At 32.8% G+C, this 24497-nt stretch overlaps 2 protein-coding genes across 3 annotated transcripts; one reads left to right on the top strand and one right to left on the bottom strand.

Annotated features, from left to right (window-relative positions):
* Positions 1–2219: 2219 nt before the first annotated feature.
* Positions 2220–17171, top strand: LOC18041401. Of its 2 annotated transcripts, XM_024184455.1 has the most exons (11): positions 2220–2496; positions 3061–3280; positions 8979–9126; positions 9397–9504; positions 10047–10204; positions 11510–11675; positions 12835–12971; positions 13657–14344; positions 15378–15490; positions 16117–16372; positions 16620–17171. In XM_024184455.1, exons 1-11 carry the CDS (start codon positions 2307–2309, stop codon positions 16908–16910), a joined length of 2475 nt encoding a protein of 824 aa, XP_024040223.1. In that variant the 5' UTR covers positions 2220–2306; the 3' UTR covers positions 16911–17171. The 2 variants fall into 2 exon arrangements, with proteins under 2 accessions (XP_024040223.1, XP_024040224.1); XM_024184456.1 differs by lacking the exon at positions 2220–2496 and having other exon boundaries at positions 3191–3280; positions 8971–9126.
* Positions 17172–17720: 549 nt separating this feature from the next.
* Positions 17721–19352, bottom strand: LOC18041400 (pathogenesis-related protein 5). Its single transcript, XM_006431845.2, has 4 exons — positions 19341–19352; positions 19144–19259; positions 18311–18977; positions 17721–18197 (listed from the first exon to the last, which is right to left on the bottom strand). The coding sequence occupies exons 2-4, from the start codon at positions 19202–19204 to the stop codon at positions 18056–18058; spliced, it is 870 nt and encodes a 289-aa protein (XP_006431908.1). The 5' UTR covers positions 19205–19259; positions 19341–19352; the 3' UTR covers positions 17721–18055.
* Positions 19353–24497: the final 5145 nt, after the last annotated feature.

Genomic DNA, 24497 nt, shown 5'->3' with positions numbered 1-24497 from the left:
TTGTTGTAATAACCGATAATAATGGTCGATCGGTTTGATGTACACGTGTTGTGCTTGTGTGCCGTTTGGGGGTAGCTGTACAATTCCAATATTACCCCTTCTCTTTTGACGCTATTCATTCAACCCTACTAATGCACAGCCCAATGCACGTTTACCACTAATTTGTATTATTGTATGGGTTGGGCGATCAGGATTTGAACGGTTTTAAATTTGACTTTTACAATTTTCCACATACAGTGGTCAGTGCGATGTACGTCTTTTTATTATTATTTTAAGAAATTCTTTTTTGGATAGAAAATTGAACTGAGTGCATTGTGCTTCCCGCACGCAAGGAGTATCTATGGTGTGGTGTTCAAAATTTAATCCGATCTCTTTAATTCATCTGATTCATAAAAAATTGATTTATAAATATTTGATTCGTATATTAATGAATTAGATTGAATCGAAAATTTAAAAATTTACAGTCGGTGGATTAAATATGTATTTACTTCTGTGAATTCGTAAAAATTTATGAATTTGTAAAAAAATAAAAAATATTTATTTAATAAAAAAATTAAACTTATAAATATGATATTATACTTATTAATAAATAAATAAGTTAAAATATAGTTACATTAACACTATATCATGTCTTATCCAAAAAAAATATAAAATAAAAATAATTAAATAAACAATATAACTTTCCAAACAGTTAATTTTCATGTACTGATCTAAACAAACGAGATTTTTTTTATGTTTTATATTTTAAAATTTTGAATGTATTTTTTAGCTTTATTTAAACAATTAATTTATTTAAATCTTATTTAATTTTGAACTTGATCAGTAGTAAAATTATTTTTATATTAATTTTTTTATTTAGTTAGTTCGTGAATAAGACATGATTAAAAATTTTTAGTTTGCAAATTTATCTGCAAAATAGTGGATTGAATATAGATTATGTCAAATCCGCATACGATCCACAGACGTATAGATTGGATTTATATTGAATTTCACCAATCCGTGGATTATATTAGATTAAAAATTTATAATCCACAAAATTATAAATCGGATATGAATTGATGTCCAATTAAAAAAAATTCGATCTGCGAACACCCCTAATCTATCATAAGATCTTTAAAATTAAAAAAAAAATGTTGGGTCGACATTTTTGTGCATGCCCCCATTTCACTATCACAGGAGCAAAAAAGAAGCGAGTCTTTCAAAAGTTTATAAAAACTAGTTCTGAAAATACTTTTTTTTTAAATATGATTTAAATACACCTTGCTCATACCCTAAAAACATTTAACTCAATAACAAAATAATTTACAACGGGGCCAACAAAGCGAAATTTTCAGAAATTGGTTAAAACATCTACTGTGTTCTTATAATTTTTGAAATGAAACTTCTTTGCATTTTAAAACTTTGATCCCACCGTTTTTATTTAAATTTCACCCTATTGTGCATGTTTAGCATATTTTTTGCACAAAGCAGGATTATATCGTAACAAAATGAAATTCATTTGATTGATCCATGAACCTACCCATTAGACATAAATTCACAAGATTTCCTTTTACATGTGATAGAAAGATTCGATTTGTTTCCACAACCCAAAATTTTTACTACTGTGAATTCTGACTTTTAAGTCGACAACATTTAATTTTCTTTAATAATGATTAAATTTAACTGTTTTAATACAATTATATCACACTAAACATGATTATGTACTAATTTTTTTTATAATTTATTCCAGTCCAATGTAATACCATCTTAGCGCGTTTTTGGGCAACTATTTTAGATTTTCTCTAAAGCAACCAAACACAAACAAACAAATAAAAAAGTCACTTGTAGATTGTTAGCTGTAACTTAAAAATTACAGTACTAAAGTGTTCGATAAACACTATCTATTGTAATTTAAAAGTTATATTAATATAATTTTTCACTTGTATAATAAAAAATTTATTATATCTTTAATAATTTCATTAAAATTATTATTTAAAATTTATATTTATTATATATTATTAATTTTTATGTTATAATAATAATTTTTTTACACAATAACTGTAGCTCACCTCAATTCTAAACTACTTAAACACTCTTATTCGAGTAACATTTTAAAATGTGCTTCATTGGCGACTCAATAATGTTATCTTTGCTGACTCAGCACAGCACCACGATGGCGTGTTCCTCGTGGGTTGTGGCTTGTACAGCGCTTTTGCTCTGTCCCACTTTTGCTTGCGTATATCAACTTTCCTTCTTTAAATTTGAATAATAATGTGCTTCTTCGACTTTGAATCTTGAGAAGCAAAAACAGAACAGAATCACTGGAGATGGTATCAAGACTTTCAGTTACCCAATTGAAACCATCACCAGCTGTGTCCAATTCTGTGGTTTTGAGGCATAAAGAGTTGTGTAGGTTTGCATATTTTCCGAGGAATTCTTGTTCAGAGCAGGGGTTAAGGTTTAAAGTTGTGGGTCAGTCTCTTGGAGATAGATGGAAGCTCAAAGATATTGATACACGTGAGTGCTTTTTTTTTTTTTTTTTGCTTTTGTAAACGTTAATTTTTGCTTTTGAGCTTTTTAATTACCGTCTGGTATTTTGTTTTGCTGCGAAGAAGATGTAAGGGTGTTTTTTTTTTTTTTTCGTTTGAAGTGACTAGTAGTCTCATAGAGTACTTTCTTTTGAGTAGTTGAAAACGCTTCTGTCTGTCATTTGTTGTGTTTTGGTTCGAGTAGGAAAAAGTGCTTTTGGAGATGAAAAAGCAATTGAAGTACTTTTGAAGAAGCATTTCATGGGCTCTAATCTGAAAAACACTTCTGAGGTCATAAAAGCACTTGAACTGTGTTGGGGAAGAGACATATAGTAGGGACTTTCTTGAAAAGAAGGAGCTTTTTTAAGTGTTAATTGGAAAGCACTTTCCAAAAAAGCACTGCCAAACACACCCTATGTTTATATTTCTGATGGAGTTCATTAGATACATATTAAGTGAAAAAAACTTTTTGATTCTGAGAAGGTTATGGAGTACCCTTTTGTTGTATTTTGTTTGTGGGGCATGTGGTTCTAATGTTCATTTGTTTCAACAGATGCCGTGCAAGAAAGATTGTACTCATGGCTATCAAAGACCCAAAATTTTTTCAGTGAGACACTGGTGAAAACAGGTCAAAGTGGAAAGCGTGTTCCTGAACATGCATTTGATGCTCAGGATATGGAGGACATATTTATGGCAGAACAGACCATTGATGGCAGAACGCCAAATGGGAATCTCTCTTTAGCAGCTATTGTATCAATTGAGCAATTCAGCAGGTGCAACTACTTGGTTTGAATTGGATTTATGAACTTGCGTTATTTGTCTGAGATTCTTATTAATTAATGATAGTTGTAACGACTTAAGAAATTATAGAATTCTGTAACAAATTTCCTTTACAAAAAGTTTCAAAGAAATAGAACCTATACAACAAGTAGTGGTCTAGGGTAGTCATTTCTTCCCGTATAATGAAATTCCATGTAAGGACCTAGTACAATCATCATTCTTTATACTAAACTTGTTGGTTAGTATAGGTGAATAACTTGTATTTCTGTATATTTGATCAGAATACAATAGTACAAATATATAGCTTTACAATGAACTAATTTAGGAAACTATCCTAGCTAATTGACAACTATACACGCAGCTATTCTAGGAAACTAGATCAATTCTAATAACTCTATTTGTGGTACAATTTCCTCTGGTTTGAATTAATAACTTGCAACACTCCCCCTCAAGCTGGCTTGTAGATGTCTTCCATAGCTAGCTTGCTGACTAGTAGTTCGAAATGTCCCTTGTGTAGTCCTTTGGTGAGTATGTCTGCTATCTGTTGTGCGGTTGGTACATAGGGAACACAGATTACCCCACTTTTAATTTTCTCCTTGATGAAATGCTTATCAACCTCAATATGCTTAGTTCTATCATGTAGAACTAGATTGTGGGCAATTGAGATGGCAGCTTTGTCATCACATTAAATCTTTATGGGAAGAGACATTGGAATCTTTAAATCTGCAAATAGTCTCTTTATCCATATTGCCTCGCAAATTCCATGTGCGAGAGACCTAAACTCTGCCTCAGCACTACTCCGAACCACAACGCTTTGTTTTCTGCTCCGCCATGTAACGAGATTTCCTCCAATAAAGGTGCAGTAGCCTGAAGTTGATCGCCTGTCAGTTGAGCTACCAGCCCAATCTGCATCTGTATAGACTTCAATTTGAAGGTTGTCCCGTTTCCAGAACATAAGACCCTTTCCAGGGGTTCCCTTTAGATATCTTAGTATCCTATAGGCTGCATCAAAGTGTTCTTGTAAAATTTCTCTCTATCAATCACATCTTCAGCTTTAGTAGGATTAAGTTTTAAGTTGACTTCAATGGGAGTCTCAACAGCCTTACAACCCAAAAAACCTGTCTCTTTGAGAAGATCAAGAATGTATTTTCTTTGGTTTACAAAGATACCTTCCTTTGATCTTGTAATTTCCATACCAAGGAAGTATTTTAGCACACCTAAGTCCTTGATCTCAAAATCTCGTGCCATTTTCTCCTTAAGATCTGCCAACTCTTTAGGATTATCACCTGTTAGAATTATATCATCCACGTAGACAATTAGTATTAATATCTTACCACTCTCTGAGTGTTTGTAAAACATTGTATGATCAGCTTGGCTTTGCTTGTAGCCATAACTCTTCACAGCCCTTCCAAAACGTTCAAACCATGCCCTTGGAGATTGTTTAAGGCCATATAGGGATTTTTTAAGTCTGCAAACCTTGTTTTGACGGAACACCTTCTCAAATCCTGGTGGTGGACTCATAAACACTTCTTCTTCTAAATTCCCGTTCAAAAAGGTATTCTTGATATCTAACTGGTGTAATGGCCAGTTATAGTTTGCTTCTAAGGATAATAGTACCCGAATGGAATTTATTTTGGCGACAGGGGCAAAGGTTTCTTGGTAATCAACCCCATGTGTTTGAGTAAACCCCTTAGCCACAAGTCTGGCTTTAAATCTCTCTATACTTCCATCCGCCTTGCACTTCATTGTAAACACCCATTTGCATCCAATTGTTTTTTTATCCCTGGGTTGGTCAACAACTTCCCATGTCCCACTTTTCCTCAGAGTATTAATCTCTTCCATCACTGCTGATTTCCAATCAGGATAATTAAATGCTTCTTGAATGTTTCTTGGCACACGCAGGTTAGAGATTTTAGATATAAAGGCATTGTATTTTTTCGAGAGTTTACCATAGGGTAGATATTTGGACATAGAATGAGAAGTACAAGAGCGTTTTCCTTTTCTGATTGCTATTGGAATATCATGATCATTAGAATTGACATCAGGCATAGGATTGACAGTAGGTTCAGATATTTCATCAGGATTAGGAACAACAAGATTATGTGAGGAAGTTTCTAGAGTACCTGTATTTTTTCGAGAGTTTACCATAGGATAGATATTTCTTTCTAGTAGGTCTCTTACTCCTTGTATGGTTCCTCCTTGAATAAGTAAGAAGCTCTCTATCTTGTTCCTTGAGAACAAAAGGTAGTATTTCTCCCCCTATCGCGGTCTCAGCGGTGTTTGGCAAAATAGTCTTGGTATCACCAGTTTCAAAAGCAGCATTAGGAATAGCAATTTCCTTTTTATTAAAAAACTCATTTTGAGGTATAGGTTTAGTAATGCAATCTACGGTTTTAGGCAGGGGATTGGAAATAACGTCCCAAAAATTTCGTTCTTCTCCTATATTGTCCCCCTGAAGAGATTTTTTGGAAAAAAGGTTGATTTTTCAGAAAAGTGATATCCATAGAAACAACAATTTTCCTAGTTTTTGGATTAAAACACTTGTATCTTTCTTATTTGGTGCATAACCAATAAAAATGCATTCTTCAGCCCTTGGATCAAGTTTAGACTGGTTTTTATTAGGTATATGAACATAAACTGTACATCCAAAAATTTTCAGAGGAAGATTAGATTGAATTCGTGATTCAGGAAAATATTTTTTAAAACATTCAAGTGGTGTAATGTAGTTTAGAACACGGGTGGGCATCCTGTTAATTAGATAGGACGCAGTTAAAACCGCTTCACCCCAAAGATGTTGAGGAACATTCATAGAAAACATAATAGCACGAGAAACTTCAAGTAAATGTTTATTTTTACGTTTAGCAATACCATTTTGCTGAGGTGTATCAGCACAAGTAGTTTGATGGTGAATACCTTTTTCTGCAAAAATGTTCTAAGATTTTGCTTAAAATATTCAGTTCCATTATCAGTATGAATAATTCCGATTTTAGCTTGAAAGTGGTTTTCAATCATCAAGTAAAATATTTCAAATAAGTTATGAACCTCAGATTTTTCCTTCATTAAATAAAGCCAGCATAGGCGAGTATGATCATCAATAAAAGTCACAAACCATTTTTTACCTGAAGAAGTATTAATTTTTTAAGGATCCCAAATATCACTATGGATTAAATAAAAAGGCTTCGAGGCTTGATAAGGCCTTGAAGGATCGATAGTTCTATGACTTTTTGATAAAATGCAGTTTTCACAATGGAATTTAGAACGATTCAAACCGTTAAATAAACTAGGAAATAATTTTTTGAGATAAGGAAAACTAGGATGCCCTAGCCTATACTGCCAAAGCATAATTTGATCCTTAACCTGAGTAGAACTGATACTACTAAAGCCTTGAGCTTCTTTATTCTTAGATTCTTCATCTTCAAAATAGTAGAGACCATCTATCAATTTGGCACTGGGATTTGGAAAAAATAACACGACAATTAGAGTCTGTAGATAATTTACTAATTGATAGCAGATTACAATTAAGTTTAGGAACACGGAGAATATTTTCAAGAGAGATGGTTTTAGATAGATTTATCAAACCGTTGCCAGCTATAGGGGAATATGAACCATCTGCTATACGGACTTTTTTATGACCAGAACAAGGGGTGTAAGTATGAAATAAATGAGAAAAACTTGTCATGTGATCAGAGGCTCCTGAATCTATTATCCAAGGAGTATAAGAAACAGGTAAATGACAAGAGAGAGCATTTAATTTACTACCTGCTTGAGCAATGGCAGCATTAGGTGTACTTAACAATCCTGAGTTAGATTTCAGCAGGTTCAGAAGGTGATCCATCTGCTCTTTGTTAAAGGGGACAGACTTGGCCTCATGTGCAGCAGGAGTATGAGTGAATCTGCCTTCATGAGAACCCTTCCAATTTGCTGGTTTTCCGTGGATCTTCCAGCAAGTCTCTCGTGTATGCCGTTGCTTATTGCAGTGATCACACCAAACGCGAGACTTTTCATCAGGTTTCTTTGTAGCAGTTCAGCCAGCATTAATACTAGCTGCGAGGGCCGGGTTTTCAATAGTGTTACCAAGATTCCTTTTGCCAAGCATGACAAGACGCTAGCTCTCCTCACGGCGTACCTCAGAAAACACTTCTCCAATAGAGGGAAGCGGCTACCTCCAATAATCCTGCCTCTAACTTCATCAAACTCCATGTTAAGACCAATGAGAAATTTGAAAATACGGTTATCCTCCACTGTTTTCTTAAAGTGTTTAATCTTCAGAAGATTTCCACTCATAATCATTAAATAGGTTTAAATCTTGCCAAAGTTGTTTCAAGGAATTAAAATATTTAGTGACAGTATCCTCACCTTGGCGGATTTCTTCAAGTTTCAGAGTTAACTCATATACTTGAGATTGATTTCCCAAGTTAGAATACATTTGGTTAATGTTGTCCCAAAGCTCCTTGGCTGTGTGATAACACATATAGTTGGAGCTTATGTCCTCCTCCATAGAGTTCACCAACCAAGTCATTACCATCGAGTTCTCAGCATCCCATGTTGGATAGGTTGTATCATCAGCCGCAGGCTCCTTTGTCTCTCCAGTCAAATACCCGATCTTGCCCCGACCACGGATATACATGCGCACAGATTGAGACCAACGCAGGAAATTTTCTCCATTCAGTTTAATGGTAGTGATCTGAATGGAGTGAGATTCTGTGGTCGAATCCTGGGTTTTAGGCGGCGCAGCAGCAGGTGTTGGCAGGCTTGTAGAAGCATTCTGGGCCTGTTCAAGGGTGTTTGTAGACTCGGAAACAACGTCGGACATGATGAAGAGGTAGGACTGATTTTAGGGTAGAAAAGAAAGTAGGAGAACGGCTAGGTTTTCTGCAGGTAAGACAAAGGGCAGAACGGCAATAGGGTTTCCAGGAATTAAAGGAATTCCTGCTCTGATACCATATAGGTGAATAACTTGTATTTCTGTAGATTTGATCAGAATACAATAGTACAAATATATAGCTTTACAATGAACTAATTTAGGAAACTATCCTAGCTAATTGACAACTATACACGCAGCTATTCTAGGAAACTAGATCAATTCTAATAACTCTATTTTTGGTACAATTTCCTCTGGTTTGAATTAATATCTTGCAACAGTTAGCAAAGGAGATAAATAAACTTCAGAGTTGAAAAATTTTTAAGCCATTAAGTTTTTCATTATATCAATTGATGTAATGGGCCGCATATATTAATGATCTACTGTAGAAGATGTTACATTCTACATTCTTGGGGTTGAAGTTATGTTCTGTTTGGAATCAGAGAGGGGAAGCAAGTTTTCATTTCTTTGGAATTGTAGTTCTAAAGTTATGGTTTAATTTTCTTAGAAGGCATCATGTCTGCTGACTTTTGAAGAAACGTGGATATTTGATAAATATGCATCCTCCAATACTTTTCTTGAGATTTTGGAACAATTATTCCATCTATCACAGTTTGGATCCATGTGCATTACAAATCTACATTTGTAGTTGTATGTTTTGTGAAAGTGTGCGCATGCACGTTTTTAATATCTTAGCTTGAATGTTGAACTTTCATTTGATAGCATCATTGTGACTGATAGTGAGAAACAATTTCATTTTGGCTGAGTTTTCTCCGCCTGTGTGACGAACACTGGAAATATGATATGAATTTTGGAATTAAGATATGCAGGATGAATGGCTTGACTGGACAGAAGGTGCAGAAGATATTTAAAGCCCTCGTTCCTGAACCTGTATACAATGATGCCCGTAATTTGGTAGAATATTGCTGTTTTAGGTTTTTGTCGAGGGATAACTCAGACATCCATCCATGCTTGAAGGTTTGTGGACTTCGTAGACGTGACTTTTATGTTAAAGATTTCTTTTATCCTTGAACCATTTTAGTTAGGTTCACCCTTTTCGATGGAAATTTTCATTGTTAAATAAAAATTTTAAGGGCACAGCTTCTTCTTATGTCCTACACGAGATATGCTATGTACTTCATAAAGCTTAAGAAAATCCGCTAATATATTTGTTCACTTTAAACTTTTGCTTCAATAGCTGGAAGTGGTGGGTGGTACTGACATTTTCTTGGGATGATATGTATGCAGGAACCTGCTTTCCAGAGATTAATATTTATCACAATGCTGGCATGGCAGAATCCTTACTCTGGTGAAAATGAATACAGAGAGAATTTTCCGGACAAAGCTTTCTTTCAGGTTTGTTTTTTCAGATCCTTTATAGTTATTATTCTTGTTGTTGCTGTTGGTGATGATTATAAAAAAATACAACAATTTGTTAATGAAACAATCAAAAGAAGTTCGTAATGAAAGTGAACAGCTTTGATGAGTTGAACAACACATACTCTTCGCCTTCTCACTGGAACATAGAATCCAGAGACACTTGACACAAAACAGCATCCCTACTTTTCATGAATGAGGAAACAAGAAGCATCCTGAAATTTCTATGAAACCAAAGCCCAATGGCTTGAGCACTGAAAATTGTTAATTATAGTAACAACAATAAGAAGAATAGTGACTTTGAACCGAATATGTAATTTGAGTTGGTTCACTTTTGATAATGTCATGCATCATGTCAGCAATTGTTAGTTCCCGTATAATCATTAACAATATCATCCGTTTGATTTGTTGCTTTATCTTGTTATTATCAGTTGCAACTCTATGTATCAGTTAAAAGTTATTATCAGTTGCTGCTCTATTTATCAGTTAAAAGTGTTATTTCTATTTCTGGTTGTTACCAGGGCAAGCTTGTAGGAAAAGAGGCTTTTGTTCGTATAACTCCAGCTATTTCTGGTCTGGCTGATCGAGCAACAGTGCATAATCTTTTCGAGGCTCTTGCTGGCGATGAACAGGGCATCTCTTTAAGCTTGTGGTTAACCTATATTGATGAACTTCTCAAGTAAGCTCCTTGACACCTCATGATATCATTTATATGTTTGCTTTTCAAAGTTTTCATATGAAGTCAAATAGTCAATTTAATGTTATGTACTGATACTACTGTCAATAGAAGAAAGATAAACTATTATTTGAGATGCAATGCTCTTGTGGTCTCAATTGTAAATAATTTCCTTCTTTTTTATTGACTTAAATTCACAAAAGTAGTGTAATCTGTTATGAGTGAAGTGTCTATTACATTTTTTGCATGATATTTTGTCTTAACCTTCTCTATATGTAACTTAAGAAGAATTGAATGCAATCTGACATCAATCATTCTCAACTTTTTAAGCAATTTTTTTTTTCCAATAGCCCACAAACTTCCTTTAGAACTTTTATTTACTTAATTTTTATATGGTGTTGGATCTGATCTGAATTTTCTCCTTAACATTTTGGTCCAACCATTTATGACCTCAAAATCTCGGTTCAACTGTTTGACTATAATCTTTTTCCTTATCTGCAAAGATACTACTGACTTTGTTATCTGTCTTTTGAATGCTCGAAGATGCTTATTACATGATCATCTCTATTTTGCTTGTTCTGTAATTTCCTCGTTGGCTCTAATTCATTGTGATGTCAGGCATTTTTTCTAGTGTGTGATGTTCTCCGTTTTGTGTTTCGCAATGTAGAGGGACTCAATCAGGCAGTTTTCATGAAATAAGGGAACTTTGAGTTTTAATTAAAATTCTTGGAATATGTTATGGTTGGTCGACTCTCACATATTTGCTATAAACATTGATACCTTCCAAAAGTGATGTATTTCTCGTTGCATGCAATCTTGTATGCCGTATGTGTTTGATGTTTTCTAGGTTACTGACTGATCTTGTTTGGTTAGCTTTTGGGCTTGGTTCTGTTTGTATTGCTTGTCAAAATGCATCCTACAAACTGTGGTTGGAGTTTGTGGATATGACTTTGTGCATTTTTGCTATTTGGCACGTAGACTATTATACTATGAAAACTCTACTAATAATAAGAGTCTTCTTCAGTTAGTCTCCCATAATCCATTTCAGTTAAACAAAAAATTGAATGTAAAAGGGCGATTGATGGACTGCCAATTGCAGCCCAAGCTATCTAGAACAAGACTGCAACACTAGAACAAGACTGCAAGCATTTAGGTTGATAGTATGGGACAAGATGAGAACGATAGCTAAGAATGCTATCTCAAGTGGTTTAAGATTGTTGTCGGCTGTTTGTTAATATGCATTTTATTTGATATGTTCAATAATCTTTTATATTCTTCGTAGCTGATTTCCTGCTGGTTTTCATGTAGAGTACATGGAGGGCGGAATTCATACCAGATTCGTGAGTATCCTCAGTTTTCTACGGAGAGAATCTTATGTATCGCTTCCAGCAGGAAGAGGCCAGTTATAAAATGGGAGAACAACATGGCCTGGCCTGGAAAAGTGACTTTAACTGATACAGCACTCTACTTCGAGGTATTCCTATTGTTTACTTGGCTATTGAGTAATGTTGGAGCTTAGGAGTCTTTCTCTTGTTCCACGAAGAAACTGGGAGTACATAATAACAACCAATTGACCATTTTTCCCCTCTCAATTCCAAAGATTTTCACAACAAATGTGAGGATAATCTTATTTATTAAGGAAAATAACATAGTGTTTAATCTTTTTTCTGCAGAAAGTTTACTGTTTAGATGGCACAAATAAATGTTTAGTCTACACTCTTAAAAGAAAAAGTATTCCTTTGATTTTATACACCTGATATTTTTTCCAGGACTAGAATGACTTAAGTTCAAAACATTGCTCAATTCCTATCATAATAATGTGCTTTTTATCTTTGATAGGTTGCTGGATTGCATAGCATATGTTTGTAAGGCGTGAAATTTTTCCGTACAAAGCATTTCCGTTAAACAATATATATGTGAAGCATCATAGCTTTCATGCCAAAAATGTGTTTTCAACCTTTAACTGGTTGACTGTTGTTACTATAAAACCGAGTTGCATTGCCCAATTATTGTATGTAACTTTAATAATTTAAATTTGAAATGTACTATAAGCTTATAACAGACTCCTTGAGGCCAAAATCCTGTGATAAAGATCAATGTTCTAAATAAAATTCATAAATTCTGTTGCAGCACAATACCAACTTGGCATGTATGTTCTTGTATACATTTAATATCTATTAATACCCTTCTTTTGTTTTGTTATAAATGATGAAATCTGGTAGGACGCTAGTTGCATTTTCTGACTTGCGAATTTCAATCAGTGAAATATTAAACCTTCTTATGAGTTGCATCAACAAACTGTCTTACTTGATAGCGTTATTATAGAGTAGTGAAATAAGATTGTTTTAGTGCTTTTGTACAACTTGTCTATTTGTTGATTTTTAAGATTTGACCTCTAGTAAATGCTACCGTGCCCGTCACAGGTATAGTGCTTGTTTTTGTGATTGTAAAGTTGGGAAAGATTTGGACCTGGTCATAAGCCCTTTCCTTTTTGAAATATTTTGAAAACCAATTATAGTTAAGTAAAATGTCAGTCAGGCTTATGAATGTGTAATAGAGTTTTATGGCACTTTATATATCATGTTCGAAGTATTTTCATCCTGATCATTTATCTCATCTCAACTATGTTGTAGGCAGTTGGCCTTCTCGGGCCTAAAGATGCTATGAGGTTTGATCTTACAAGATATGGTTTAAGGGTGGAGAAAGCAAAAGTTGGACCTTTGGGCTCTGATCTTTTTGACTCTGCTGTCTCTGTTTCGTCTGGCCTCGAGTGAGTAAGCTTCTTCAGACTTTTCCTTTGAGGTTGCTTATTTGGAGAAGGGTTTGTGAACAACTGATTGCATATGTTATGCAAGTAATAAAAATCAATGCAGAATAGCTTCTGTTTATCTTTTAGAAATGTGCTTGCCTTGCATCTATGAGGACTGAGTATCTTCATTTCATGCTTGTTCATTATTGTTGGTTGCTTCAGTTCTTTCAGTTGTGATTGAGGAGCAGCAGTGCTTGTACAATTACAGGCATCTTGCTTGTACAGTGACAGGCATTGCCAATCAAAACAGAGGTCGATAAGAAATTAGATCAAAAAGCCTGTCATTCCTTCGTTTTTCTTCATTATCACAGAAATAATGACCTTAGGGCTGTGTGTGTCGCTGATACTTGCTAGCTGGAATTAATGCTTTGCTGATTCAGAGTGCATGTTGAATTTAAATTTTTCAATAATATAGTGGCAAGATGAGTTCCCTGTTGATTGGACCTGCAAGCTCATGTCAGTAGGATCCAGTCATGTTTCTTTACAAAGTTTTCTTACCTGTGAATTTTTTCTGTAATTGGAATTCATAAATCAAAATGGCTGCTTTATCAGCTGCTAATGTTACTTGATTATTTGTTTTGAGGCACTTATGATTTTCCATTTACGTGCAGTTTGTTTTACACTTTTTTCACTCTTGATAATCCAGGTCGGAAACATGGCTTCTAGAATTTGTTGACTTGGGAGGTGAATTAAGACGAGATGTGTGGCAAGCATTCATTAGTGAAGTTATTGCTTCACACAAATTTATAAGAGAGTACGGGCCTAGGGAGAGTGATCCATCAATATTTCATGTGTATAGTGCTCATAAAGGGAAGGAAAGGGCTGTAATAAGTGCCATCAACAGTATTGCTAGACTACAGGCCCTTCAATTTATGCGCAAGTTGTTGGATGATCCTATCAAACTTGTTCCGTTCTCCTATTTGCAAAATGCACCCTATGGTGATGTTGTTTGCCAAACTTTAGCTGTAAGTTACTGGGGCGGACCTTTGGTTACTAAATTTACGGAGACAGTGGAACCATCTGTTGAAGGAGCCAAACATACAGATCAGATATATGAAAGTAGTAATCACAGGTTTGACATAGATGGAAGTGTTTACTTGCAAAAGTGGATGAGGTCTCCATCTTGGGCTTCCAGCGCTTCCATCGTATTCTGGAAGAACTCTTCAACAAAAGATGGAGTAATATTAAGTAAAACTCTTGTTGTAGGTGGTCTGACTCTTGTAGAAAGGGCAGCAGCAACATGCAAAGAGAAGTCCCAGGCAGTTGAAAAAACACAAGCTACAATTGATGCTGCAGTGGTTAAAGGGATACCCAGTAACATTGACCTTTTCAAGGTTTGGCTAATTCTGCCCTTTCTTTCTTGAATTATTACTTTTCTTTGGAGAGAACAAAAAAATTCTCTTTCTCCTTATATGATGAGTAGCCCTTCTATTCATTGGGTTATAACTACTCAGATCAATCTTATAAATTGATTCCTTTTGGTTTGCTGAATTTCCACTGAAGTTGATGTTCTGGAAATTCATTTAATGATAGGCATTTCTTGAGCTGCTATTTTCACTTGTGAATTTCTTTTTGCTCTCTCAGTGACCAAATTTCAACTCAAAGTTATGTCCATGCTATTGTCAATGATCAAAGTTCAGCTGGAGTATATGAAAGACTTCTAGATCCTAGGACTTAATGATTAATAGTTGATTTCTTACATCCTTATGAACATCAGTTTCAACAAAATTTCATTGACAGCTGTGAAATGACTTTTTTAGTTTTCGTATGGTTAGAGCTATATTGTAAAGAAAGATTCAATTGCTTTTAGAGGCTTTGATTTGTAAGTGGGCCTCTGGTTTGGTTTCTCTTGTAAAGTTCCTTTGTAATAAAATGATATTTTCTTATCAAAAGAGGGGGAAAAAATATTTCTTTTTCAGTAGACAATGCATGATATTTCTTATCATAGGTAATTTCACAATGTCTCCTTGTCATGTTCAGTAGGCAACTAATATTTCTTTTTCTGTATTAGAATAAAGTATTTATCATCTCAACAAAAACATGATATTTTTCTCTTCTAACAAATTGATCTGTTCTTATTTGCGGCCATTTTAAGGTTTCTTAGAAAGCCCAAATAACAATCAGAGAAGAAAATCTGACAAATCTATGTAGTTTTTTTTTAATGAACATTCAGCTTAAATGATGTTTGTGCTAGAATAATTGGAGGAAATGATGGATTGCGACATTGAACTCAATTGTAAATATCTTTTTCAACACCTTTCTGCTACACGGATATACTGTTCAATTATGTTTTAGTTGCAGTAGTCTTCATTGTGAATCTTACATGTCATTGGTTGTTGAAAAGGTTGGTATATTTCCTTGTTGCAGGAACTTCTACTTCCTTTGAGTATAACTGTCAAGAATTTTGAAAAGCTGAAACGCTGGGAGGAGCCACCTCTGACTGTCTCCTTTCTTGTGTTTGCGTATACTATTATTTTCAGGTAGATATGCTGGTTGCAAGACTTGTTAACTTGATCTCATTTCTTATTGACATCTTGAACATTGACAAAAGTCCAAATGTGTTTTTTCGGTTGTCATCGTTTATCGTTTGTAGGGATAAACTTATGGTGAAATTTTTTTTTCACTTGATAAATTTTTTATTTTGAATTCTTTGATTACTTGAAATCATAACATTTCTGTTTCAAGTTTTTATATCCTTTTATTTTTGTCAAATTTTTTCTTGTCTAAGTGATCATTTAGCTTTTGATGTTCAGCCTGGTTACTTAATTTTGTTTGAGTGATTTAATTCCTGCTTGATTCTATTGCTTCAACAATTGTTATGTTATTATAGTGTGCAATTGAAAAGCTCTTTAATGGTTTATGGAAGCATGTGTGTTAGGGATCTCTTTCTATACCATTTTTTGCTACGAAACTCCATTTTTTATGCTAGCATTTCTTGCCGTAGTCACTCAATTATTTTCTGATCTGACACTGCATGAGGTGGACTAGGTTGTTATTTTATAATATCTATGACTGAGGATAATCTTGGAACTGGATTGGACTTGTCAATAGTATTATCATTTTTGTATAGTTAAAATCTTAGCTAACTGTTGGTTTCTCCTCTCAGAAATATGCTGTCATATGTATTTCCCATGTTGTTAATGGTTTTGGCGGCTGGGATGCTAACAGTAAAAGGGCTGAAGGAGCAAGGTCGTCTGGGTAGATCTTTTGGAAGAGTTACAATTCGTGATCAACCTCCTTCAAATACTATTCAAAAGATTATAGCTGTAAAAGATGCCATGCGTGATGTGGAGAATTATCTCCAGAATCTGAATATCACACTTCTTAAGATACGCACAATCTTTCTCTCCGGTCAGCCTCAGGTATGTTCCCATTACTATTGTAAGACTTTGTTAACTGAATGAAAATGCCAAGAATTGTTAGCTGATGTTTTCAGGAGCTCCTGAGCTTGTAAATTTTGGGGGTGTGTGTGTGTGTTTATTTTCTCCTGCCAGATATTGGCACAGCAATGGTTTGAATTATCAACATCAACCTTTATACATTGTGGGAGTTCATTTCCGCCTTGTACCTTGTGAATTAAAAGATTTTATTTTCTTAAATTCTTATCAGATAACAACTGAGGTTGCCCTAGTATTGCTATCTTCTGCAACTATTCTCTTAATTGTTCCTTTCAAGTACATTCTCGCTTTCCTTCTCTTTGATCTATTCACTCGGGAGCTTGAGTTTCGGAGAGAAATGGTTAAGAGATTCATAACTATCTTAAAGGAGCGATGGGACACAATTCCTGCAGCACCTGTGATTGTATTGCCATTTGAAAGTGAAGAGTCTAAAGCAACAGATGAAAGAGGGGAAACAGCTGAACAAGCAATCAAAAAGAAGTTAGATCAGTGGCAAGAATAGACAGCCTTTCAGACAGGACAGTTTTGTTATGAAGAAATTTGATATCGCTGCAGTTGAAAAACAACACACATAACTTTCTTTTCTTTTTTCCTTCCGCATAGAAGATTGTGTATATTAATAAAGTGCAGTAATTTATTAATCATGACGGCAACATGTTCATGCTTTAGTCATGATTAACACATCTTTCTAGGAGATAATGACATATGCATGCTTGAATCAAAATCCATAAAATTTTATTTGAAGAGATTCCAGGTTGTGCTCTGTGGTTTTTCCTGTACACAACACCTTATTTACTAATCGAGCCGTGTGATTCAAAGCTGACAAAGGAAAATCCTTGAAGGGGAGTTCCATCTCTTCTCTATTTCAACTTTGTTTCATGCTGGCTGATATTCATTCTTCCTATTAATTTTGTTTGATTTTCTGTGAAGTACTTCATGTATTTCGCATGTGTATTTGTGGAGAGTTGATGCCATGTAAACGGTTGCACAATTGATGACAAGTTACTGCTTTCAGTTGGGGGATTTTGAAATTCTCCTCTCTATATGATGAAATCTTCATTTGGTGACTGCCGTGCTTTATAGTATGTAATGCATATCCATGTCCTAATGGACTGAGTGAAAAATGGTAAAGTTCTTGAAGGGTCCAAACGTTATAATAAGTCTTTAGCTTGACAAGCATGTAGCTGTGCATTCCTTTGGCAGCGGCGTGAAATGGATCAAGATCAGGCATTTTCATTACTGCAGATGTCATGAAGGCGTGAAGCTGATCCTGTTTGATATTATCTTCAATATTCCCAGTAAGCTGCTACTTCTCATTATTTCCCCTTTTTTTATTAATCAACTGAATTGCTTCTTCAAACGTTGCAATTTTCTTTTGGATGTCCACAAAAGAGAAGTAGGGATTTGCAGTGTCAAGATTAAAATTAAAAGATTGTGCCTGGCTAGTTGTCCATTTAGCATTCTGTCGGGCATTGATCAATAGTCTTAGTTAACCATGACTGGATTGCTTATCAATTCGAGAAGATGGAAAAAATATGATGAATATTACAGAAAACAATGCATCTCAGGATTACAAAACAATAAACATCATACAGGAATTTCTCAAACATGATAAAGTTCAATGGTTCCACTTATATACAGGGTTTGCTAAAATAAAGCTTGTATGTTTAATATTGGTGGCAGTGCAAGCATCAGAAGGAGCTGCCACCAGCTTTGAGGGAATGCTTTTGAGCCCTTTGATTCATTACAGAAAAGCTTATTGTCATGGTAAGAGCACACGGTTTGATTCCTGTATATACCAAAAAAAAAAAATCAGTCAGAACTGCATTTGTTACCTGTACATGAAGCTAATGATTTTTTATTTCTTTCCCTTAACTTTTTTCTCCAGAAATGTTAAGTTACCTTGAAGCACAGAAGCCAACAATGTAGTCTGTGGCGGAACATGTTATGATACTTGTACGGTCATCAAACGCATAGCTGGATGCTGCAGGGCAAACTTGCTTGAAGCTCTTGGAATAGTTTGAAGCCAAGCATGAGGTAAGATCTCCAAACGCACCTTTGCAACAATACTCATCACTGTTAAATGCATCGCACGCACTACGACAACCGATCACCTTTCCATTGTCTTTGACAGCCAGATCTGAGGGGCAGTTTTGCCTCAAATCTCCATCACAACCAGCATTGCTGCAATTCCCTTTACCATTGAAAGGTCTAACCAAGACAGGCACATTGAACCCATCGACAAGGCTAACATCATAGTAGTCTACGTTGGCACCAAGGGTAAACTCTGCAATTGTGACGGGCAAGCTGCCTGGACTCGTGCAATTTATAGAAGAGCCACAGCTGCCTGTTTTGCAAGAGCTGGTGCTGTTATTAAAATTGCAGCCAGTTCTTGCCCAGATGCGGCCACTCCAGCCATCAGGAGGATTATAGGAAGCAGATTGGCCTGGTTTCAATGTAAATCCATCACCGTGGTAGTTGCCTCCTTGGGTTATTATTCCAGGCCATATTGTCTCTTGGCAGACATTCACTAGGGTAATATTTTTGGCACTTGCATACATTTTTGACCCTGTCCAAGAAAATGAATATAAGAAATAAAAAAACTTTATACCATACAATACCATGCAATAGAATGCACAATAATTTGTTTTCGATTGGCTAGAATTGCCAGCGTTCTTCTTTTACACTACTTTCTTGGTAACCAAACCCCTAGTGCAAAGATGAGAAATTGTTACCTGATGCCAAGATAATGATGATGGACAGGTACGTGAGATGAGTCTTGGAATTATGAGCCATCTTAGACACACTCAATTTTGCTACTTGATGACGGACATTGGATATCCATTTTATACTAGTAAAGAAGAATAACAACATTTTTCTTTGAAATCAAGAATAAGAACATTAAAAACAAAAAAGAGGAGAAGAAGATTACTTGAAGCAGAGAGTGAATCTGCACAAAGTGTGACAGCACAAAATAGTTCCTTGCTTACTTGCATAACTAAGTGATACCTTGCCCCAACTGAAAATTCGATTAATTTTTAGCTTATCTTTTCTTATTTTAATTCTTTTTCCTTTTTCTTTCTGCTTTCCTTCTTTTATCTTTTAAAAATCTCTTTCTGTTCCATTTAGGCTAAATAAGGTTCTGTGGACGTTACAATTCAGTTTCCAATTGAACTCAATGGGTTAAAAAAAAAAAAAAAATTGGGTTCGTAAGATAATGTCGAGTGGGTTTCAAGTTTCTTGGTCCACAAAAGATTCCAGTCCTTACAACGTAATCAATTTGTGAGTGACTCCTTAGTTGAAACTTGAATCACCTCCCTCATCTTTGAAGTTAAAGAAATGAGATTCATTCCTGTTATGAGCTTTTCTTCCAAAAGTAAATTACATGTGAATGATTGGTGATTTTATAAATGGGAGTTATATTATCTCTATTTAAAACATAGGATGTGTTTGACAGCTTGCATTATATTATATTATATTATATTATATTAAAACGTTGTTCTTCTACCATCCTATGTTTGGCTGCTATTCCTAATTGCATTCACTGCATTAAAAAGGAGGCTAATATAACGAAAGGTATATAAAATAAACTCATGAGGATAGGGTTTAGGATATATTGTATTAAAATATTGTTCAAATTTTAATATAAATTTAACTTTTGTTATCTAATAAATTTTAATCTGTTAAATATTAATTTACATTTATATTTAAATAAAAAATTTAATTTAAATAAAATATAAGATAGTAATAAACCTACGTATTTAAAAAATGGTAATACACTATTTTACTTTATTACATAAAATCATTTTAAATATTTTACTTTAAATACTTAAAAGTATTTTAATTATATTTAATCATTTATTAAATAATATATAAAAAATCATAAATTTTCTTTAATCAATTATTATTTACTAAAATACTAAATTTAAAATTAAACAATTATATTTGACATTACAAAATATATATATTTTATATATTTTATAATTTAATATAGTTTATATTATATTATATAAAAAAGTGGGGCTATTTACACTCTAGAAGTAACTCTGAACAATTTATTTCTCCGTATACTAATGTGCCAAATTTAAAACATTAAGTTTTATTTTTCATACTCTTTACAATGCCCAAAAACACCTTACTTAAACTAGTTAAATTAATTTTCTCAAAACACCAATCAAACTATGTAGCACATCCAAAATGTATTAATAACAATTTAGTATATATAATAATAGAATTAAATTATTTAGTATATATAATAATGGAATTAAGTTATGTTCTGAACAAATTCTTTAACATAAGTTTCTGTAATTAGTTTTTGTCTATAAAATAATATGTTTGATATTTATTTTTACACTCCAACTTTCTTAACCTAACAATTGAAAAAAAATGGCTATTTGCTTAAAAAAGAAAAAAAAAAGGAAGAAGAAGAAGAAGAAGCAAAAGACTACATTTTTTTCTAAAAAATTAAAAAGAAAAATATATAATAATTTGCTCCTTGTTTAACTAAGTATTATACAAGGGATTGAAAATAAAATTTTTAAGGTTTGTGGCAAGAGAATTATATATTGAATAGTGAGTGTCCTATATAATATAAGTGTTTAGAGTAATTATATTATATTGGTTTATAATAAAAAGTTCATATTAGTAACTCATATGATGAGTATTTTTATAATAAAATAATTTATTATAATAACAAGTTCGTATTATAACTCAAAATAATTTCTGGATAAAAATAACCTCACCTTATGTAAAAATATAATAATATATTTTTGCAATATAATAGCGAATCCTATCTGCTTCCATTCGTATTCCCTTTCATCCATCCGTCCACTTAAATTGAAGTGGACAGAGTCTAACTCTTTTCCTCCTGTGGACAAAGAAAATTTTAAATTATACTATAGTAAATTATATTATATTATAATGTTATTAATAATATAACATAATATTGTAATATTTTATTATTTAATAATGGTATATAATTAAATTATTTTATATTATTAAGAATTAATACATAAAAATAATTAATTCATACTTAATTTCAAAAATTAATAGTAAAAGCCTAAACTATTAAATAAATTTAAACAATATTAATTTAATTTTAACATTAATCTAAAATAATATTATTTTATAAGATAAATATCTATTTAGTTCTTATATTTTGAGTTAAATGTCTGTCTAAACCTTATATTTTAAAAAATAACACAAGAGACTGTTAATAGTAATTATAAAACAATCCTACCCTTACTCTTTGTTTACTTTTATAATAATACTCTAGCGATAATATTATTGGAGATATTAATGAAAAGAAAAGAAAATGTGAATTTATCAAATTAGCCTCAAAAGTACAATAAAAATTAGTTGTTATTATTTTGCTTTTAGGATTAATTTGATGAATTAATGTTTTACAAAAACTTATTAGTAAGATTATTGTAAGAGGATTAAACGCTGCTTTAAATTAGTTGGTATTAATTTATTTATAAATAATGATTAGAAAGATTGTTGTATGGGTATGAAAAATATTATTTATTTCATACTGATATATATATATATATTTCTGAATTTGCTAATAAGTAATTTTTTGTTAATTTGTTAATTAACTTTTTTTATAGATAAAAAAATTAATGTAAAAAATATTATTGCATGAGTATTATTGTAAAAGTAAAAAAAAGTAAGGATAAAAGTGTATCATGTTTAACAGTAGGGATATTTTGAGACATTTTTTTAAAATATAAGGACTGAACAAACATTTACCATTATTTTATATAATACAGTCTATGCTACACCAAACATACCGTTGAATAAAATCTTTTCACAATGTACCTTAATGCAATACAACAAATAAAGTATGTCAAACGCACCCATAATACATTTTCGTGAACTTGTGAGGCTCATATTATAAAAGGATCATATTTCAACTTAAAATTTTAAGAGGGAAAATGGGAAAAAGAAATGAAAATCTAAACAGTGGTATCGCAGCTATTTGCTGGTTACAAATTATCAACAAAATACGAATTATCAACAAAATATATATGAGTGATTGATGGTTAGTAAATAAAGAATATAATATGAAAATGAAAAAAAAAATCCAACTTGTGGCATTGATTTATCAACTATTTAGTGATATCAATCTAATTGTCAACAAAATATACGTGCTTAGTATATAAAGAATATAACACAAAAGTGAAAGTGAAAAAACGAAAATTTAGCTGGTGATTTCCATTTGTCACCTATCAGGGTTGTTTGTTGGACTTGGACACCGTTTCATTAACTGTGCAGCCTAAGGGTGGGTATGGGTTAGATTGGAATGGGCCTGTGAAAATTTAATCCAACTCACTACTAATTGGGTTGCCAAAAAATTAACATAATTCAACTAAATAAATATATTTAACCAAAACGAATCCAACTTTTAAATTATCGGGATGTGTTGGGCTGAGTTGGATTAATTGAGTTGATAAAAAATAAAAAATAAAAAATTCAAACATAAAAAAAAAAGATTAAAAAACTATTTGGTACTTAAAATTAATTCAAATAGGAAAAAAATTAATTATCTATTATAACAGTAAATGTTGTTGATTGTCCGCAGCAATCTATTTATAAACAAAGCAAGAAAAATAAAGATTTTATATAAACAGTTATATGACTTAATGTTTAAATATCTATTAAATTGTTTTTAGATAAAATTCGAGTTTGATTTCCAAATTTTAAATCAAGAGAATCCAATAAATATCAAATTTAATAAAAAGAAATTGAAAAGACTATCTTTTATAAAAGAATAAAAAGAAAGGTTATGAGTTGTTACTAATTTTACTACAAATTTTATTATTCTTGGATTAAGTTATAAGAGTTCATTAATATAAAACTAACCAAACCCAATCGAGTTGACAAATTTTATTATTCTTGGATTAAGTTATAAGAGTTCATTAATATAAAACCAACCAAACCCAATCATTAATTGAGTTGAAAAAATTTGATCCAATCAACTCACCTACATTTAATTGAGTTGAAATGGATCCATAGAATTAGATTGAATTGGGTTTTGCCCAACCCTATTGCAGCCCTCACAATGTAATGTTGCGATCCACGTGATGAGTAATATTCGACCTTAAAGATTTAATTAATGCACCAACCAACAAATGGGCAGACATCAAGTGTGCTACATTTTATAACGGTACCTTTCACGCAACAAATGTCAAGAGCTATTGAATGTAATAGGAGAAATTAGATGGCCAATGAAAATTTAGACTTTTCTTGATAATTTAATAGCAGTAGATATTCGGTGAACTTATATATAATAATATATGAATTCATTTCTTTTTCTTCCAACTTTTATGCCCCATTTGTTGTCAATTACTATGTCCGACACATTAATGGAATTTCGTTTACACAGAGTCGGCTTTGATGGAACTTCGTTTGCATAGTGTCGGCTTTAGAGTGTTTGGGCACATTAATGGAAATTTTACGAGGTTTTATTCTATTTAACAACTTCAACACTCAAAAAATATTTAAAAAAATTTAAGATTCATTCTATCATTAATTATATTTTGAATTTCAATAATAATCAAGAAGATCCTAATAAATTTTAAAAAAGAAATGATAAAAAAATAGTCAAGAAAATATTTTATTACTTCCATCAATATATAAGAGCAATACTCATTTCAAGTAGAATTTTTAAAATGGTAGCACATAGAAAGTGAAGATAATGAATTGATGATCAAATGATTACTATAAACTTTGTATTTCATGAACTTTGTATTTTAAGAAACTAATTTTTTTTTTAAAGTGGGTTATTGATTGTAATTATTTTCTTTGTCGACATCAAGAATTTCTTTTTCGTTTACTAATTTTTTAGATTATAAGGTTTTTTTTTTTATTATATGTCCAGCCCTACGCCAAGGTGAGGATACCGTCACTTAATTTTTTAATTCCTCAAAAAACACTTTTCAAGATTTAGGGAAACGGCTACCTCCAGTAACCCAACCTCTAACAGCATCAACCCTCAAGGTAAGCCCAAGGGGAAATCCGAAAATACAAATTTCCCACACGGTTTTCCTAAAAGGTTTAAGAAGCTGAAGATAGGCATTCAGAGGTA

The sequence above is a fragment of the Citrus clementina genome, unplaced genomic scaffold, assembly GCF_000493195.1.
Source record: "Citrus clementina cultivar Clemenules unplaced genomic scaffold, Citrus_clementina_v1.0 scaffold_5, whole genome shotgun sequence".
Taxonomy (NCBI): domain Eukaryota; kingdom Viridiplantae; phylum Streptophyta; class Magnoliopsida; order Sapindales; family Rutaceae; genus Citrus; species Citrus x clementina.
The sequence above is the reverse complement of the archived record's forward strand: the minus strand, read 5'-3'. Positions and strand labels throughout refer to the sequence as shown.

What these genes read in the sequence shown, in the direction of transcription:
- LOC18041400 (XM_006431845.2), bottom strand. Translation starts at nt 19,204, where the DNA reads ATGGCTCATAATTCCAAGACTCATCTCACGTACCTGTCCATCATCATT. An exon ending in CATCATTATCTTGGCATCAG is followed by an intron (nt 18,978 to 19,143) that starts GTAACAATTTCT and finishes TTTCTTGGACAG; the next exon opens with GGTCAAAAATGTATGCAAGT. An exon ending in GTTGGCTTCTGTGCTTCAAG is followed by an intron (nt 18,198 to 18,310) that starts GTAACTTAACAT and finishes TGGTATATACAG; the next exon opens with GAATCAAACCGTGTGCTCTT.
- LOC18041401 (XM_024184455.1), top strand. Translation starts at nt 2,307, where the DNA reads ATGGTATCAAGACTTTCAGTTACCCAATTGAAACCATCACCAGCTGTG. An exon ending in ACATCCATCCATGCTTGAAG is followed by an intron (nt 9,127 to 9,396) that starts GTTTGTGGACTT and finishes ATATGTATGCAG; the next exon opens with GAACCTGCTTTCCAGAGATT. An exon ending in CGGACAAAGCTTTCTTTCAG is followed by an intron (nt 9,505 to 10,046) that starts GTTTGTTTTTTC and finishes GGTTGTTACCAG; the next exon opens with GGCAAGCTTGTAGGAAAAGA.